General features: G+C 46.4%; 1 protein-coding gene across 5 annotated transcripts in view; it reads right to left on the bottom strand.

Annotated features, from left to right (window-relative positions):
* Window positions 1-19,992, bottom strand: part of wasf3b (WASP family member 3b) — a 109,541-nt gene that overhangs the window by 38,240 nt on the left and 51,309 nt on the right. For all 5 annotated transcript variants that reach the window (XM_085999262.1, XM_085999263.1, XM_085999259.1 and 2 more), the window contains exon 4: window positions 18,002-18,136. In XM_085999262.1, the coding sequence (XP_085855388.1) occupies window positions 18,002-18,136 (135 nt within the window). The remainder of the gene's footprint in view (window positions 1-18,001; window positions 18,137-19,992) is intronic.

The following is a 19,992-nucleotide window of genomic DNA, read 5'->3' as shown; positions in this document are numbered from 1 at the left end:
AAGGTCACAAACGAGTTCTGCTGCAGCGGACTCAGATAAGGACTTCAAAGGGGCAGTCTACAGAAGGACGCTAATGGGTATGCACAACCAAATGCTTGGTGCTTTGGCAGGCCTGCCAGAAAGTCAGAGTGCAATGCCAAGGAGCATGGAGGAGTCTGACACCAACCTTGCACAGAGCTTTGCTGGAAAGGATGGGCAGATCCATTAGCGCACTTGTCGACCCAACCATCATGTAGCGTCCAAAGATGTGCGGGTTAGGTTGATTGGCTATGATAAATTGACCCTTAGTGTTAGGGGGATTAAATATGTGGGGTTACGGGGATAGGGTGGGATATGTGTTGGTGTAGGGGTTACGGGGATCAGGTGGGATATGTGTCGGTGCAGGCTTGATGGGCTGAAATGGCCTCTATCTGCACTGTGGGGTTTCTGTGATTTCTGTGATCTGAGTGATGCAGTGGAAGTTCAGACTGAAGTCATGCAAGCTCAGCTTACTGCAAGACAAGCTCAGACTGCTGCCGCCGTGGCTGGGTTTACCAGTGTGGAAAGGGGCTTGCAGAGTGTCACAGCAATCTGTCCTCCAACAGATGGCTAGGAATGCTGAGGCGCCGCCCTGGGGAGTGGCAGTGGCTCCATGGAGGACGGACCTGCTGTCCTCTCTCAGGATGACAGCATTCATCCTCCCACCATTGCCACTCCACCAGTGCCCTTGCTGTTGACTGTCACCCAGCCAGCCCAGACTGCTGCCGCCCATGCCGAGGTGGTGCAGTCTACAGTCAGGCCTTCTCGGCTCAGAGGTGCTCGAGGTCGTCTTGCAAGGCCATCTGCAGTCTCCACCACTGAAAGTCAGCAGCCTTCCAACAGCCATGCTGCAGTCACTGAGGTAGCACTTCGTAGGAGCAATAGAACAGGCAAAGGCACACTGAAGACAGGCACCAAGAGAATAAGCATAGGGGATTAGTTGACTTTGTTAGGTTATATTGGATGGATTGATGGATAACATTGGATTAGAATGTTTCTTTTGTGATGGCTTTTACTTCAGCATACTGGCCAAGAGGACGCTGTGATGGTTAGTAACTGAGAAAAGGTAGTGTGTGGAACTATTGTTGAATGGGGAATTGGGATTGCGTTCACTCGTACCGCAGTCGGATGAGTTGATCACGGATAGCCCGGGCAGAAAGGGGCTGTCTGGGTTGCCTCCTCCCTTCCGCTTCCTCCTCTTCCACTTCCTCCTCCTCCGCTGGTCACCGTATGCCTGGTGGCAAGGGCTGTGCCTTTATGATGGCGAGGTTGTGGAGCATGCAGCAGACCACGATGAATCTTGAGATGCATTCTGTGAATACTGCAGGGCTCCGCCAGTGTTTAAGGATGCCAATGGTCTGCTCTATCAAATTCCATGAAGCAACATGGTTCTCCTTGTATGCATGCTGCCTACGTGTGGTTGGGTTGCAGAGCGGAGTCATGAGCCAGGTGATTAGCGGATAGTCCTCGTCATCCAGTAACTACCCTGTGGTTTGTCATGGTGGCTCAAAGACTGAGGGAATGGCAGACTGGCGCAGAAGAAAAGCATCATGACTGCTGCCAGGATACCAGGCATTCACCATCATGGTCGCACACCAACTGCACATTCAGCAAGTGTTAACCTTTGCAGTTGTGGTACCTCTCAGCATTTAGATATGGTGCCTACAAAGCCACGTGCGTGCAGTCAATGGTGCCCTGCACCATGGGGAAGCCCGCTATCCTGGCAAAGCCACGTGCATGCTCTGGCATAAAGAGCTTCTGTTCCCTTTGTTATGTAGCTGTGGACGGCAAACTGGAAAATGTTACAGATGTCGCCTGATCCAGCCTGGAAGGATCCCGACGCAAAGAAATTCAGAGCCACAGTCACCTTCACAGCCACCGGCAGCGCTGTCCTTGCCCTGCTGTGAGGCTGTAGGTCTGGTTGCAAGAGGTGGTAGAGTTCTGTGAATACCTCCTTCGTAAAGCACAGGCACTTCACACACTGGTCCTGGCTCAGGTTGAGGTTATAGAATTGCTATCGGAAGACCCTAGGTGGGTAAGGTCTCCTGCCGAGAGCCCTTCTCCCCCTCCTCCTCCTTCCTCTGCGAGCAGCTTGTTCTCTTCTTCGCTGCCTCTGCTCTATCTCCCCATCATGCTGTAGGCCAAGAGGGATGACAACTAGAGCACCCATGACTGGGAGCAAGTGGTCTGACCAGTGCCCTTGAAGTCAGAAGCAAGGCCTTCTCCACTTGCAACACCACCTCCTGTCACCTCACCAACTTTAAACAACTCTAGAAAGCTGCAAACACTTCTACAAACTTGCACAGAACCAGTAGAAATTAATCAGCAACTAACCTGAGTGGTCGATGATCCCTTTAAATAATCGCTGGCAGGGGGTCCTTGCAGCTGCTGAACGCATGTTCAGCTGTGCGAGGTTAATTCAGAGTGGTACTTCCAGCATAGAGGACGAAAATGGCAGTGCTGGTGTCCAATCAGCGTTGCACACTGATTGAGGCAACGATCTGCCTACTTCATGGTGCACCCCTGCAGCGCCAACGCTACCGCCCTCACCAAGATGGCGTTCGGCGCGGTCCGCACCAGAATTGTGAGCACAGCTCTGATGCCTTTTCAAACCAAAGTGACACTTGTAGCGCCAAAACAGGCTCTACGCAATCGAATTTCTAGGCCAGAATCTCGTCTGAACTGAAACCTGTGCCCTTGAGTGCCACGAGTGGGATAATGTGCCACTGAAACGAACAGTTACCCCTTAACTATAATATACTGCATCAGAGATCAGATGGGAACCCAACCACATTCTCCATCTACCCAAAGAGGCAGTAAATACCAAGGGTCATGATTAAATAAGATAATACACAGATGCAGTAAGACTTAACATAGACTCATAGAATGATACAGCATAGAAGGAGGCCATTCTCCTCATCTTGCTTCTGGCTCTTTTGCCAATTAGCTTAAATCTGTATCCTCTGGTTACCAGCGCTTCTGCCACTGGAAACAGTTTTTCCTTATTTACTCTATCAAAACCCTTCATGATTTTGAACACCTCCATCAAATCTCCCCTTAATCTTCCCTGCTCTAAGGAGAACAACCCCAGCTTCTCTAGTCACTCCACGTAGCTGAAGTCCCTCATCCCTGATATCATTCCAGTAAATCTCCTCTGCACCCTCGCTAAGGTCTTGGCATCCTTCCTTAAATGTGCTGCCCAGAATTGAACACAATACTCCAGCTGGGGCCTAACCAGTGACTTATAAAGGTTTAGCATAACTTCCTTGTTTTTGTACTCTCTGCTTCTGTTTATAAAGCCTAGGATTCGGTATACTTTTTTTTTTTTTTTTTTAAAAACAGCCTTCTCAACTTGTCCGCCCACCTTCAAAGATTAGTGTACATACACCCCCAGGTCTCTCCGTTCTTGAACCCCCTTTAAAGTTGTTACTGATGGCACAAACAGTTAGAAATGATTAAAGGTAGATTGATTCCTGGGATGAAGGGGTTGTCCTATGAGGAGAGATTGAGTAGAGTGGACCTATTTTCTCTGGAGTTTAGAAGAATGAGAGGTGATCTCACTGAAGCATATAAAATTCTTAGAGGGCTTGACAGGGTAGATGCCAAGAGGCTATATCTCCTGGCTATAGGGTCTAGAACTAGGGGTGATAGACTCAGGATAAGGGGTCGGACATTTAGGATGGAGATGAGGAGAAATTTCTTCACTCAGAAGGTTGTGAATCTTTGTAATTCTCTACCCTAGAGGGCAATGGATGTTCAGTCGATGAGTATATTCAAGACTGAGACCGATGGGCTGTATGAATATATAGGAACATAAGAAATAGGAGAAGGGGTAGGCAATTTGGCCCTTCAAGCCTGCCATTCAACAGCATTACCATTGTCTAATCCCCACAATCAACTTCCTGGGGGTCACCATTGACCAGAAACTTAACTGGACCAGACACAAATACTGTGGCAACAAGAACAGGTCAGAGGCTAGGGCCTCGATTTTCCTGCAGCCGTCAGGTGGGGTGTCAGGCGTGTGGGGGGGGAAATAAAAAAATTAATAATCGCAGAAATAGGGGGTCGCGACCCCCACCCCCCCCCGCCCGATTCCCCGCCCCGTCCGACTTTCGCCCCGGCGTTTCAAAGCGACCCGAATCAGTCCCGCCCGCAGCAGGCAGGACTGGTCGTCGGGAGCCTAATCAGCAATAATTGCCATCTATAATGCCATTTTAAGGGGCCCTTGCAATTTTCAGCCTTTCCCCACGTAAACCACGCCTGGTGGGAACACCGCTGATGAAACCTGGCGTGAACAATGTCGGCTTGCTTACTTTCAGCTGCAGGTCAATCAGGAAAGAAGAGATTTAATCAGACAGCATTTGTAGGTTGCAGGGCCTTGTTGTTTCAGGCTTGGGGCAACTTGTTGAAGGCTTAAGCACAGGTGTAGAAGGTTGGAGCCTCACACACTTCTCCAGTGAGCTCCTGGGAAGCCCCTCTCACCACCCTAACTCCGTTGAGGAAGCGCTGAGGTATCGGCCAGAAGCATGGGAGGCCTTTTGTTCCTTCCCTTCTTGGCATTAGAGGATCTCCAACAGCAGAGGAGGCTGCAGCAGATCCAGCAACAACAGCAGCACCAGCAGCAGCAGGAGCGACAGGCTGCGGCTCACCCAACTGAGGCAGCACAGGCCAGAAGGGGCCAGCGCATGGAAGGCCGTCGGCGCAGGAGATACCCCCCCGAACAGGGTCTACAGACACAGGGTGAGCTACCTCAACATGACTGAGCAACAGTGCCAAAGGCGGCTCCGACTTTCGCGAGAGGTAGTAACTGACATCTGCGCAATGCTGCAGCAAGATCTGGAGCCCAGAGCACCAGGTCGACACTCCTTACCAGTGGCCATCAAAGTCACCACCGCACTCAACTTTTTTGCCTCAGGCTCCTTCCAGGGATCAGCAGCAGACATCAGCGGCATCTCCCAGGTGGCCGCACACACTTGCATCACTCAGGTAACCGATGCCCTCTTTGCCCTCACGCACAATCACATCCATTTCACCAGGGATCGCACAAGTGTGAGGGCGCGAGCGCTTGGATTAGCTCAGCTGGCAGACTTTCCAAGGGTGCAGGGCATCATTGACTGCACACGTGGCCCTTAGGGCACCCCATCGCAGTCCAGGAGTTTTTGTCAACCGCAAGGGCTTCCACTCCCTTAACGTTCAGCTGGTGTGTGACCACAAGGAGAGTTTGCATGTTTGTGCCAAGTACCCTGGCAGCTGCCATGACTCCCTCATACTGCGCCAGTCTACTGTGCCTCCGCTATTTAGTCCGCCAAACGAACTTCAGGGATGGCTACCTGGAGACGAGGGATATCCCCTGCGGACTTGGCTAATGACGCCGTTGAGGAGACCAGCCAACGAAGCTGAGGAGCGCTACAACTCCAGCCACATTTCCACCAGATGCATTATCGAGCAAACCATCGGATTGCTAAAGATGCGCTTCAGATGCCTCGAGAGATCAGGTGGAGCCCTACAGTACTCAGCAGCCAGGGTCTCCAAAATCGTCGTGGTTTACTGTGTGCTTCATAACATGGCACAGCGTCGTGGCTTGCAGATTCCGCAGGACCAAGAGGCTCCTCACAGAGCCACCTCGGATGAGGATGATGCTGAGGAGGAGGAGGAGGAGGAAGAGGAGGAGGAGGAGGCCGGAAACGAGCATCCTGCCGAGACTCATCAACCAGCTGCATCAGTACGCGAGAACATTGCTGGCCGGAATGCAAGGAACGCACTCAGCCTGGCCAGATTTGCTTAGCCTGGTGCATCAAACACTGTAGCGTCGCTGATTCTTACCTGACCATGGACAGTGGCCCATCCCTGCGCATTTCTACCTATTTGACCAGCTTGCTGACATCTGCAAGTAATCCTAAGGCCTCAATGTGAAATCCCCATTCGCCAAATGACAGACGCCACAACTGCAGCAGTTGCCATCAGATTTTTTATGTACAAGAAACTGATGGCATTAAAACTATATACAAAACTTTTCACCCAAGTGTCTACCCTTGTGATTAGTGGTGCTTTATTTTTCACTTACGCGTGCTCCTACGTAGTGGTACCCCTGTGGCTTCAGCAGATGTGGAGGCCCCTTGCTCACTTTCCTGCTGCTCCTGTCTCGGCACCTTTGGCGGGCGTCCTCTGGGGTGGCGAGCCTGTGACGGCTCGCCAGCAGTCTGCTGCTCCTGTGGCTGTGCAGGGGTTGAGACGCCTATCTCACTTGGGTGTGGACTCTGAAGTGGCATGGAAGTGTGAGCGCGTAGAGAGGAGCCCCCACTTCCTTGAGGTGTGCCAACAACCTCCCCCTCATGGGTCAGCTCCCCCTCAGCGCCTGCAAGTGGCTGGAGAGCACCTTGCTGCACATCAGGGGGGCCATGGGGACCCATATCTGCACTGGAAGTCCTGCTCAGAAGGACTTCCATGAAGGTCTGGTTTCGATGCTCATTAGATGCCCATCGCTCCTAAAGAGATGTCATTCTATTCTGAGCACTCACCATGTTTTCCATACCCTGGCGACTAAGCTCCTCCATGGCCGCAGCCCTCCTCTCCTCGGCCGCAGCCCTCCTCTCCTCGGTGGTAGCCATCCTTTCCGTGGTGATGCGTTCATGCGCCAATGACTCCAATAAGGCTCTGCTCATGTTCGCCACGGACTCCTCCATTCGCTTCACACTCGCAGCGACCCTGGAGACAAAACCTGCCAGAGACTCCTGCATCTGTGCATTGAGATCCATCACCTCTTCTCTTGCAGATGGACCCAGAGGCATAGGGTCGACATGCAGCTGAGCTGAGCTGGCAGAGGCCTGCGCCCTCCGACGAGGGCTCTCCACTGCCGTCCGTCTCCACAATCTGCTGATGCTCACTTGTGAGCTGTGAAACACCAGATGACAACACTACTCTATGTCCCGAAGGCCCCCCCGAGGTGTGAGTGTCTGCGCTGGTGCTGGGTGCGCTTACTTCTGCTGACGCTGCACCCTCAGAGGTTGGAGCTTCCTCTGAGGAGTCTGGCTGCACAGCCTCTTCCTCCTCGACAGTGGGGACGGGGGCTCTGGATGGTCCTGTGGGGGAGTAAAGGAAAGAGTTAGAAATGTGATGCCAAGGCTACATGCACATTGGATTTTGCAAATGTTCATAAGTCCAAATGATGTAGCTTCAGAATCATAACAGCGACTCATGCTATGTCAATGAGAGAGATGGAAAACTATTCTGTCACCAGCTTGCGGGCTTGCTCCTGTCTCTCCTTCCCCAGCTTCCGCAGCCACGTCAGCCCCGACAATCTCCAGCACTCCTTCCTCCCAGGGGGTCAGGTGGGCGATTGAGGGTGGGCCTCCTCCAGTCCTGGCTCACTCTCCTGTTGTGAGTTCTCTTTTCCTGCAATGAGGGAGACAAGTGGAGTTTGAGTGAGTGTAGAGATTGCATAGCATAGATACTTAGGAGACAAAGATGGTGTGAGGCTGCAAGACCAAGGGCCTTCCCTGTGTGTTGTCAGTTGTGTTCCAAGCATCAGAGTGAGAGGCAGTGTGAGGGCTGTATGGTGGAATAGTTATGTGAATGTGAGCATAGAGAGAGAGGGAATGGGTAAGGGTGCATGGATGTGACTGTGAAGTGGGATGTGGAGGAAGAATGTGCTGAAGCGGAGTACTGTTGGGGAAAGGCAATGGGGATCAGGTTGAGGGTGATGGAAACTTCATACTTACTTTTCCTGTACAGTGAAGGTCATGGAATCGCTTCCTGCACTGCATCCAGGTTCTTCAGTTGACTCCGAGAGTTCACCTCTGCTGCCACCTCCATCCAAGCAGCCCTGGTCTCATTGGGAGGCCTCTTCCTCCCGGAGCTGGGGAAGAGGACCTCCCTGTGGGCCCTAACCCCATCCACTAATGTCTGCAGTGAGGTTTCGTCAAATTTGGCGGCAGCTCGGGCTCTGCCACTGGCAACAGCTGCTGCAGGCTCCTCTGCCATACTGGACGGCTAGCTGGGAAGCCTGCAGAGGTTGAAAAGCTTGCTGTAGACTTTAAAAGCACCACGAATGATGACTGGAAATAGTCAATTGGCAAAGGTGCCCACACGCTGGAAATTAATTGGCCAATTGTGCAAAAATTGCATCCAGCTGGCAGACCCATTTAGATTCCTGTCGGAACCCGACATTCAGGGAACCCGACAATTCCCCGCAGCTGCAGGAAAATCGGCCCCTAGGGATTCTGCGGTGAGTGTCTCACCTCCTGACTCCCCAAAGCCTTTCCACCATCTACAAGGCACAAGTAAGGAGTCTGATGGAATACTCTCCACTTGCCTGGATGAGTGCAGCTCAAGAAGCTCGACACCATCCAGGACAAAGCAGCCCGCTTGATTGGCACCCCTTCCACCACCTTAAACATTCACTCCCTCCACCACCGGCGTACCGTGGCTGCAGTGTGTACCATCTACAAGATGCACTGCAGCAACTCATCAAGGATTCTTCGGCAGCACCTCCCAAACCCGCGACCTCTTCCACCTACAAGGACAAGGGCAGCAGGCGCATGGGAACACCACCACCTCCAAGTTCCCCTCCAAGTCACACACCATCCTGACTTAGAAGTATATCACTGATCCTTCATTGTCGCTGGGTCAAAATCCTAGAACTCCCTACCGAACAGCACTGTGGGAGTGTGGTGATTATTCCTTGATTAGTAAAAGTATTGTGATTCGTTGTTTGTTAACTGCCTTGGGATATGTGTTGTAATCTCATTGGTAGTTGATGATCACATGATGTGTTGTGGCTACCTTAAATTCAGTCCTTTTCTAGCTTTAGTTGGGACTGGATGTAGAAAGATATGCTGCCGATTTTAAAGTTAATAAAGCCTAACTTTGGAAGGCAAATCTATTCTTTATTTCAATTTATTAACTTTATGTTAGAATGGAGCGATATCTTCAACCAGAACGATTCAAGGCTGACCCCAATTCTGCTGGAGTGGATGATAAATGGAAACATTGGTATTGTACATTTAAAAACTTTTTGGGTGTGTTGGATCAAGAGGCTCTAAATAAACTGAATATGCTGATCAACTACATTGACCCGGATGTATATAAATATATTTTGCACTGTAAAACTTATGAAGAGGCTACTTCTACATTGGAAAAGATTTTTGTTAAACCAAAGAATGAGGTATTTGCACGTCATCTTCTATCTGCCCGTAGGCAGCAGGTGGGAGAATCTTTGGATACTTATTTACAAGCACTTCGGTGCCTTAGTGTTGACTGTAATTATAAGGCTGTGACGGCTGAAGAATATAAGGACGAATCGGTACGGGATGCTTTTATTAATGGATTACTGTCTAGATCAATTCGTCAGCGGTTGTTAGAAAATAAGACTCTGGATCTTAAAAGTGCTTTTGAGCAAGCTTCTACATTGGATATGGCTCAGAGAAGTTCGGATTCTTATGCTCTTTTTAATCGGCCTGCGACTATGGTTTCGGCAGTTTTGGATGAAAAGGAATTATGTGGACTTAATGGGAGTGGTTTACTAGATTTTGAAACAGTTTCTACTTCGGCGGCCGTTGCCTCTAGGATTCAGAAGTGTTATTTTTGTGGGAATATCCGGCACCCTCGTCTGAAGTGTCCTGCTCGAGAGGCTGTGTGTAGTAAATGCGGCAAGAGAGGTCATTATGCACGTGTGTGCAAATAATCAGGTTCAATTACCTTCCCTTCTCCTGGTGTGGGAGGGTCTTCCTCCACTACCTCTTCTGTGACTATTCAGCCTTTAGATAGGGCGTTTATTGCATCAATTTCTGCTGCATTTGCTCATGGCCTAAACAAAGCTATAGTTACGGCTCAAGTTAATGGGTTGGAAGTGAAGGCCCTTATAGATACGGGCAGTACTGAGTTTTATAAGTCTTCAGTTTGCGAAGGAGAAGCATTTGAAAATTTCGCCTGTTACGTATCAGGTGTGTATGGCTCAGATGACCCTTACTTCACAAATAGCTGGTTGTTGCTTTGTGAAAATGTTTCTTCTAGGTAATACGTATGCTGATATACGCCTATCTGTTTTGCCTAATCTCTGCGGATATTTTGATTGGACATGATGTGCTTCAGTTACACGAGTCTCTTAGTCTTTCATTTGGCGGGACTAAGCCACCTTTATCTATTTGTGGATTAACCTCTATCTATTCCTCCATTATCACTTTTTTCCAATTTGATGTCGGATTGTAAGCCAATTGCTACCAAGTCAAGAAGGTATAGCAGTCAGGATAGAGAATTTATTAATTCTGAAGTTCAACGTCTCTTATTGGAAGGAATCATTGAACCTAGTTGTTCGCCTTGGCGAGCATAGGTAGTTGTCACGACTAACGAGAGACACAAGAAACAAATGGTGATAGACTATTCCCAAACTATTAATAGGTATACTCAATTAGATGCATACCCTTTGCCTAAGATTGATGAGCTTATCAATAAAGTATCTCAGTATAAAGTTTTTAGCACTATTGACTTAGAGTGCTTATCATCAGATTCCTATTGTTAAGAAGGATCAACCATATACGGCCTTTGAGGCTGGTGGAAAGCTGTATCAGTTTTGCCGAATACCATTTGGTGTTACTAATGGTGTTGCTTGTTTTCAACGGGCAATGGATGCTTTTATAAGTGATAACTCTCTCTCTGACACCTTTTCATACTTAGATGACATCAGTGTGTGGCAAATCAAGGGTGGAGCATGATTCTAATTTAAAAAGATTCCTTCAAGCTGCGGAAAAAGTTGGTTTAACTTTTAACAAAGAGAAATGTGTTTTTTCGACTACTGAGGTAAATCTATTGGGGTCTATTATTTCGGGAAATAAGATTAAACCAGATCCAGAACGTCTGCGACCATTGATCGATTTACCTTGTCCTACTAATTCTAAGGCTTTGCAACGAGTTGTTGGACTGTTTTCTTATTATTCTAATTGGATTGCAAATTTTTCACAGAAGATCCGGCCTCTTATTCGGGTTACGACATATCCTCTATCATGGGAGGCCAGGACATGTTTTGAGAATTTTAAAAAGGATATTTTAGGAGCAGTTGTGCATTCCATTGATGAGCAGGTTCCCTTTGTGATTGAGACGGATGCTTCGGATTTTGCAATTGGGGCTACTTTGAACCAAAATGGAAGACCTGTGGCCTTTTTCTCACGTACTTTGAATAATAGTGAAAAAAGACATTCCTCAATAGAAAAAGAGGCATACGCAATAGTAGAAGCATTGCGTAAATGGAGACATTATTTATCGGGGCGACATTTCACGTTGGTAACTGACCAAAAATCTGTGTCCTTTATGTTTGATGTTAAACATTTTGGAAAGATTAAAAATGATAAAATAATGAGATGGAGGATTGAGTTGGCATGTTACCATTTTGACATAGTTTATCGTCCGGGGAAGGATAATGTTGCTGCTGATGCACTGTCGAGGGCTTATTGTTCGGTGATTCACGGAGATACGCTTATTAATCTTCACAATGCCTTATGTCACCCTGGGGTTACGAGGATGATACACTTTTTGTACGCAGTAAGAACTTGCCTTTTTCAGTTGAAGACGTCAAGCGGATGACTTCATCATGTTCTATCTGTGCTCGGTGTAAACCGAATTTCTTTAAGCCTCAACGAGCTCATCTTATAAAGGCTACTTCTCCTTTTGAATGTTTGAGTGTTGATTTTAAGGGACCTCTTCCTTCAACTACTCAAAACCGATATATATTTACTGTTGTGGATGAGTTTTCAAGGTTCCCTTTTGCTTTTCCTTGTGCAGATGTATCAGCTGCTACAGTTATTAAATATTTGACTCAACTTTGTCATCTTTGGGATGCCTGCGTATATCCATTCGGATCAGGGAAGTTCTTTTATGTCTTCCCAGTTGAAGGAATACCTTCAGAGTCGGGGAATTTCTACTAGTCGAACTACCCCGTATAATCCCCAGGGTAATGGACAGTGCGAACGATACAATGGGGTGATCTGGAAGGCAGTTATGTTGGCGTTGACATCCCGGAACCTTAAGAATACACAGTGGGAAATGGTACTGCCTGATGCCCTGCATTCCATTAGATCATTGCTTTCAATGGCTACTAATGTGACCCCCCATGAAAGGCTCTTTAACTATCCACGGAGATCTACTACGGGATATTCGGTAGCTTCATGGCTTACTATGCAGGGACCTGTGTTGCTTCGACGCCATGTTAGATTGTCAAAATATGACCTCTTGGTGGAGGAGGTGGAGCTGTTGGAGGCAAATTCCCAATATGCTCATATTCGATTCCAAGATGGGAAAGAAAGTACTGTTTCAATTAAAGATTTGGCTCCTTGTGGGGGCCAGCCCTCTTTTGAGGATAATAATAATGGTCATGATTCGGATAATGTGGATGCTGTTACAGATACTACGAATATTTCCAATCCGATTGCAGATAATCATACTTCAATTAGTCAGCCTTTGATAGATGTTTATGACGGTCCCAGTGCATCTTCTGATGGGATTTCTAATCCGGAAACCGTTGAGAATCGGGATATGGATAGCCTTCCTGTTGAAGATACTTCTGTGCCTTCTGGCGTGGGAGGGCAAGGAATTTCACCAAGGTTAAGAAGGTCGACACGAACAAGATATCCGGTCGACCGATTGAAAATGGACTTTTAAATTGATAGTAATGTTATAGTATATTGTTTTAGTTGAGAGATACTTAATACTTATGCGTAATGTTATTATTTGTTGTTGTTCATTTAGTATTGTGTTATGTAAATAGTTTTATTCTCGTGCATAGTTTAGTTGTAAATAATTAATTGTAAAAGTTATTAGGTTAGAGTATATTTTAAAGGAGGGGTGAATGTGGTGATTATTCCTTGATTAGTAAAAGTATTGTGATTCGTTGTTTGTTAACTGACTTGGGATCTGTGTTGTAATCTCATTGGTAGTTGATGATCACATGATGTGTTGTGGCTACCTTAAATTCAGTCCTTTTCTAGCTTTAGTTGGGACTGGATGTAGAAAGATATGCTGCCGATTTTAAAGTTAATAAAGCCTAACTTTGGAAGGCAAATCTATTCTTTATTTCAGGGAGTACCTTCACCACATGGACTACAGCAGTTCAAGAAGGCAGCTCACCACCACCCTCTCAAGGGCAATTAGGGATGGGCAATAAATGCTGGCCTTGCCAGCGATGCCCACATTCCATAAACAAATTAAAAAAATCATGGCTGATCTTCTACCTCATCTCCACTTTCCTGCACTATCCCCACATCCCTTGATTCCCTTAATATTCAAAAATCTATCGATCTTGGTCTTGAATATACTCAATGACTGAGCCTCCACAGCCCTCTGGGGAAGAGAATTCCAAAGATTCACCACCCTCTGAGTGAAGAAATTTCTCCTCATCTCTGTCCTAAATGGCTGGCCCCTTTATTCTGAGACTGGGACCCCTGGTAGGGCCTATTCCTGCTCCTATTTCTTATGTTCTTAAGGGAGATTTTCCTGAATCTGCACCCAGGTGCACCATATTCCTCTCCTCCTTTAAGACCCTCCTTAAAACCCTTCTGATTACGATTTATTACAGCACTTACTGCATTAAAGTTGTTTTGTCTTTTTTTTACACCTTTAAAATGCTGTAACAGCAGTGGTTATTAAATGTCACTGATGTATGGGCCTATTCTGCAATGTTAGATACCCAACATTATTTGAAGCAAAATACACAAACATCAACCAAAACATAGGAAAAGCCATCCCTGCTGCCATATTTCTTCAGGAGCCCTCATCGAGCCTCCTACCTCCATATTGGTTTTCCCTCACTTACCAATAACAACATTGGCCAGTAATTTCCGATAGGAGGCTTCCTGCGTGTGGATGCCTGCTATCGGGGAAAAAATCTACGAACTTACCCGAGGTCCAGACACTTCTGTTCCTGGGCCTCTCCACAGTCGAAATGCGCAGGGCCCATGTATCCCAGGGGCGCATGCAGTTCGCAAGCATCCCTGGGATCACGTGGGCCAGGCCAGCCAATAGGAGAAGGAAATCTCCCTATATACTTTTGACAGATAGACCTGTCAAATATATGAATGAAGATCATCCCAAAGACATTAAAACATTAAATACCTTAAAAAAAAAAAAAAAAAAAAAAAAAATGATGTTTTTAAAATGAGTTAAAATTACATTAAATTAAATATTTTAAACAAAAATTGAATTTTGAGAGTTTTTTATGGGGCTAAAAATAAACTTACCTTTTACCAGGCGTAAGATTTCTAAGGGTTTTCAGCGGGCAGAGGTTCTGCAGAAAGCGGAACTCTCACCCACAGAGGCCCTTCTCTAGGGCAAGAGGATTCTTGACAGATCGCAAATGCCGGTTTTCAGCGCATGCGCTTCGCATGTCTGAAACCGGCATTTCTGATGTCCCTACGGGTGTGTACATAGCTCGTATACACCCGTAGACATCGGAAAATACGGGCCCTTGTGTTTTACTGCATTCCCAGAGTTCCCATTATTGAAATAGACTTTGTTTCCCAATTTTTTGGAACTACTGCACATGCAGTGTTCCTCAAGAGTTGGAGCTCAAAAGTTTCGGCAGTAACTGGGTAAATTCATGGTGAACAGAGGGGAGAGAAACCATAGCCACAATGCAGCCATCTGGGATCCTCCACACTCGCGCAACACAGCAAAAAGTTAACGAGGCAAGGCCACAGTTTTGCAGCCTGAATCTGGGTACAAGCACTGTTTTTCACTTTAGTGAAAGAAAAAGACTTGTATTTATATAGCACCTTTCACGTCCACCGGATGTCTCAAAGTGCTTTACAGCCAATGAAGTGCTGTTGTAATGTAGGAAACACAGCAGCCAGTTTGGGCACAGCAAGCTCCCACAAACAACAAGTGATAATGACCAGGTAATCTTTTTTTTAGTGATGTTGATTGAGGGATAAGTATTGGCCAGGACACCGGGAATAAGTCCCTTGCTCTTCATCGAAATAGTGCCATGGGATAGTTTATGTCCACAAAAGAGCAGGCGGGGCCTCGGTTTAACATCTCATCCGAAAGATGTGGCACCTCCAACAGTGCAGCACTCCCTCAGTACTGCACTAGAGTGTCAGCCTAAATTTTTGTACTCGAGTCCATTGAGTGGGACTTGAACCCAGAATCTTATGACTCAGAGGCAAGAGTGCTACCCACTTAGCCACAGCTGACACTACAGTGGGCATTGTTTGTCATTATACCCATAGGTGGGATTAGGCCAAGCAACATCCAGCTGGGGAGGGTGGAGAATTAACTCTAACCATTGGTCATGCAATTACCCGAAACCGATTTTTACACGCCCAGCACAACTATCACTCTATAGTCAAGGTTGTGCACCTTTCTGCTCTGTCTCATCCTTGTTCTCTCCAAGCCCACTCCCTTGCATAAAGGTAACAAGGTAAAAGACAAGATCATTTTAGAGCTTTGAAACTTGGAGCCTGTGTCAACATGACAGATGAGAGAAAAAGTAGAGCATGCAAGGCATATAGAAAAATAAACAGACAGAAAAGGAGATATCGTCTCATTAACATCATGATTTTGAGCAGTAGCGAGACAGAAGAGGAAAGAATATCTGGAGGATATTAGTTCTACTGGATTCCCACGTGGTTATAGTCGCTCTCGATATTCGAGTCAGGGCTCGGACAGGCATCTGAAGTTCTTGCCGGAAACAGGCAGGAGCTTCAATACTACATTAAAAATGGGGAATGGAAGGGCTCTGCACCATTTTCAGTCCCAAGGGCATGCCGGATACCTAGTCTACATCACGCCAGTAAAATTCAGCCGGGAAGAAGGCCTCAAGTGGACCTGCAAGTGAGAGGAAATTTAAAAGGCAGCAATTCAAAAATCACCCTCATAGACTCAAAGGCTGGAATTTTAACTGTCCGATGCGCTGGCAGCAGGGGAGCCCGATCGCGCGTGGGGATCCCGGAAGTTTCAGCAGCACGTTGACTTCCGGGTTTCCCGACCAATTAACGCGAGCGAGCGTGATGATGGCAAGCATGAGTCTATTTCAGCTGAACTATTTAAAGGGACCATGCAAAGATGAAAGTTGAAGGATTGTCCAGGTGGGGGAACAGAGGAAACAACTGTATTAATGGAGTCCCAACATGGCAAGGCTGCATCTCACTTAAATAATGCCTCCCTAGAGCTGATGCTGTGTTCTTTAAGGGCCCGCAGGGAGATTCTCTTTTCAAGCCGACTCCAGCACATCACTCCTCATACATACTTACCTTGCAGGTACACCCATTCCTATCTGTCCAAGCATCTAAAATGCAACTTCAGCATTCCGATTGCTTGCTTGATGACAGTTCCCGTGGTCATGTGGCTTTGATTGCATCTCTCCTGGGCCTCACTGTTTAGGCTCCTAACAGGTGTCATCAGCCACATCTTCAGGGGGTAGGCCTCGTCTCCAAGGAGCCAGCTGCTAACTGTGCTTCGAGGTCCGAAGAGCTCTGGGAGGGTGGACTAGCGCAGGAGGAAAGCATCATAGCAGCAGCCTGGGAATCTTGCACACACCTGCATGATGATTTTTTTTTGTGGTTGCAGACAAGCTGAACATTGATGCAGTGGAAGACTTTGTGGTTGATGAAGACTTCAAGGTAATCTGGGGTCACCTTGATTGCCACGTGTGCAATCGATGACTCCCTGGACCTGTGGGAAGCCAGCCAGGGCCGCAAAGCTGAGCATTTTGACTGGCCTCATCGGTTGCAAAGTGCACATAATTGCTGGCCCTGGCAAAAATGGCATTGGTCACCTTGAGTGATGCATTTGTGGGCAGCAGAATGCGAGATTCTGCAGATATTGCCTGCAGATCCCCGGAAAGAGCCAGAGGCGAAGAAATTGATGGCAGTGGTGACAGACAGCCACGGGCAAAGCGTGCCCACCAGGTCCACTTGGCAGGAGGTCTTCTTCCAGGAGGCTGCAAACGTCTGCCACCACCTGAGACACTGGTGTTCTGCCATGTCCAGGAAGCTTTTCCTGCTGCTAGTATTGTTGCTACTGCTCATCTTAGTCCTCATCTGAGGTCCAAGGTAAAGCTGCATAAGCAGCACCCATGCTGAACTGATGCTTGACAGCTGGAAAGTGTAGATCAGACTCACAAAAATCCAAGGTAGCAGAAATGACCTCCAAAGTAGTGAAAGCACACTCTCGGAACAAGTCCTGTGAGCAAAAGCCTTTCACTTAGGCAAGGAAGCAGGTGTGAGATCTGAGTATTTATAGAATTGTTTGCCTGTCGTTTGGTCAGCCCCTTCAATTCGCACTGTCATCTCGCCTTGCTTTCACTGGCGAGTTCCAGGAAGCCTGGGAAACCTATGCACTGAGTTAAAGCTCAAATCTGCAGTTACAACAGCTCCTAATTGCCTATTAACATCTTTTAATCGCCAACTGTCACGGGGGTTTCTTGCACGCAGCTGAAAGCGCTGCAGTTAAAAGTGGAAGTCGGCGGGTTCGAGCCAGCTTCCCAAAATGCTGTCAGTTTCATCCCTTTTAACCACCCACCCACTCCCAAACACTCACTTTTTTTTTTAGGTAGAAATTCCCCACAAAGTGCTTATCGGCGATTTTGCACACTTTGTTTTAGCCTATTTCAGACTATGTAAAGCTAGGTTAAATTAACAGTTTTATTGTACACATCACACCCACATGTAGTTTAAAACATGAATAAATTTATACTAAATGTGTGCCTTTTTTTGAAAGAAAAGGGTATACTTTAAACAGGTTTAGGTGGATTAGCTATTTCCTGGGTCTAAGAAGAAAGTAACTTATCACAAAAACGGGCAAGATCTACATTAATAATTAAAAAGATTCTTATTTGTTTCTCTACTGGAATCTTAGACTGCTTTCAGTAATTATTCAAAAATGGAACAGAAAAATCATTAAGAATGTCTTCAAGTAAACCAAACAGAAAAAGCGAATATTAATTCTTCTGGTAGCATAATAATCACCACAATATCAGCCCTACCATGGAATTACTTACCTTCCTCCACTGTAGAGTCCAGCTGAGTGACTTTGACAGCCAAACGATCAATTCTATCTTGGAGAGAGTTTGCTCGGATATGGAAGTTATTGGCTTCATTAAACAGCTCACCAAATATGTCCTCTGCATGTTTGCCTAAACAGATCGGTACAGAACAAGTTTAAGGAACAAGGGAAATCTATAGTGCAAAAGAAGAAAAATATAAACTATCCAGAATTCTCTTGATAAATACTTTACCATTAAGTTTATGATAGCAAAATACTGCGGATGCTGGAAATCCGAAATAACAGAAAATGCTGGAAAAACTCAGGTCAGGCAACATCCGTGGAGAGAGAAATAGAGTCAACATTGACTATTTCTCTCTCCACGGATGTTGCCTGACCATTAAGTTTATGTTTAGAATAGAAAAGTAGCAATCCTCAATGATATTTTACGGTCACTCTAAACAGCAAAATGAAGGCACTGCAACTTAAAAGGACTAAAAAAAAGAGATACTCTGACCACTGCACCACAGGCATAAGAACCATTCGGTAACATATAACAGGAAATATACAAACAAATAATAAAGTGACTATATGGATCTAAATAAAGAGTTTAGTTCCACTTTGAAAGACAACATGCTGCCATAAAACTGCTCATTCAAAAAATGGATTTGATAAAGCATTTGTATAGTGCTTCTCTACTGGCACAAGATATGTCTGGCAATTTTCTGTGGAATTTTAAATACCAATGTTGTAACGCAGAGCAGTAGTAGTCTAAGCGCTCTCATAATGAATGAAAAAGATCACTAACATATAAGCAAATAAATGGCAAAAACTAAAATTTGATTACTCTATTTGGTTTTACACTTCTGACTTAATAATGGCTGCCATCAAGATACACAATTCAGCAATGCCAGAAACTCTATAGGTGTCAGTTAAGCTATCTTGGAAGCCTTTTATGAGTTTCTAGTAGAGCAATGCTTTTTCAACAATTCAATTTCAATGCACCAATCCTCCATGCCTTTTCTCTTCCTGTCCACACATCCATGGTCATCATTTCTACACTCCCTGCAGCCATTGCATCTTCCTTAATTTTGGCAAGTTTGCTCCACAGCTATATTTGCTAACCTCTTAAGTTTTCTCAAATCTGCCAATATTTCTTCTGTGCCTTTCTCTGTTGGTTCCATTAATACAAAAGGTCAATAAAACACAAAATTCAAAACAGGATAAAAAATAAACATTGAAAGGGGAGGCAAAGACAAGGGGAAGGAGGGTCATAGAATCATAGAATGGTTAAAAGACCAGCATTTACATAACGCCTTTCACGACCACCAGACCTCTCAAAGTGCTTTACAGCCAATGAAGTACTTTTGGAGTGCAGTCACTGTTGTAATGTGGGAAACGTGGCAGCTAATTTGCGCACAGCAAGCTCCCACAAACAGCAATGTGATAATGACCAGAGAATCGGTTTTTGTTATGTGGATTGAGGGATAAATATTGGCCAGGACACCGGGGACAACTTCCCAGCTCTTCTCCGAAATAGTGCCGCGGGATCTTTTACGTCTACCTGATCGAGCAGACGTTGAATGTCTCATCCGCAAGACGGCACCTCCGACAGTGCAGCACTCCCTCAACACGGCACTGGTGTGTCAGCCTAGCTTTATGTGCTCAAGTCCCTGGAGTGGGACTTCAACCCACAACCTTCTGACTCAGGCGAGTGTGCCACTGCTGTTACAGCACAGAAGGCGGCCATTTGGCCCGTCGAGCCTGTACCTGCTCTCTACAAAACCACCTCCAGTTAGTCCCACTCCCTTGCCCTTTCCCCGTAGCCCTGCAAATGCTTTTCTTTCAGGTACTTATTCAACTCCCTTTTGAAAGCCGTGATTGAGTCTGCCTCCACCACCCTTTCAGGCAGTACATTTCAGATCCTTACCGCTCGCTGAGTAAAATTTTTTTTTTCTTATGTCACCTTTGGTTCTTTTGCCAATCACCTTAAATCTGTGTCCTCTG

The sequence above is a fragment of the Somniosus microcephalus genome, chromosome 10 (genome assembly GCF_052327205.1).
Source record: "Somniosus microcephalus isolate GS21.2 chromosome 10, FLI_Smic_1.0, whole genome shotgun sequence".
Taxonomy (NCBI): domain Eukaryota; kingdom Metazoa; phylum Chordata; class Chondrichthyes; order Squaliformes; family Somniosidae; genus Somniosus; species Somniosus microcephalus.
Note: the sequence above shows the minus strand (reverse complement) of the source record. Positions and strands in the feature narration are given on the sequence as shown.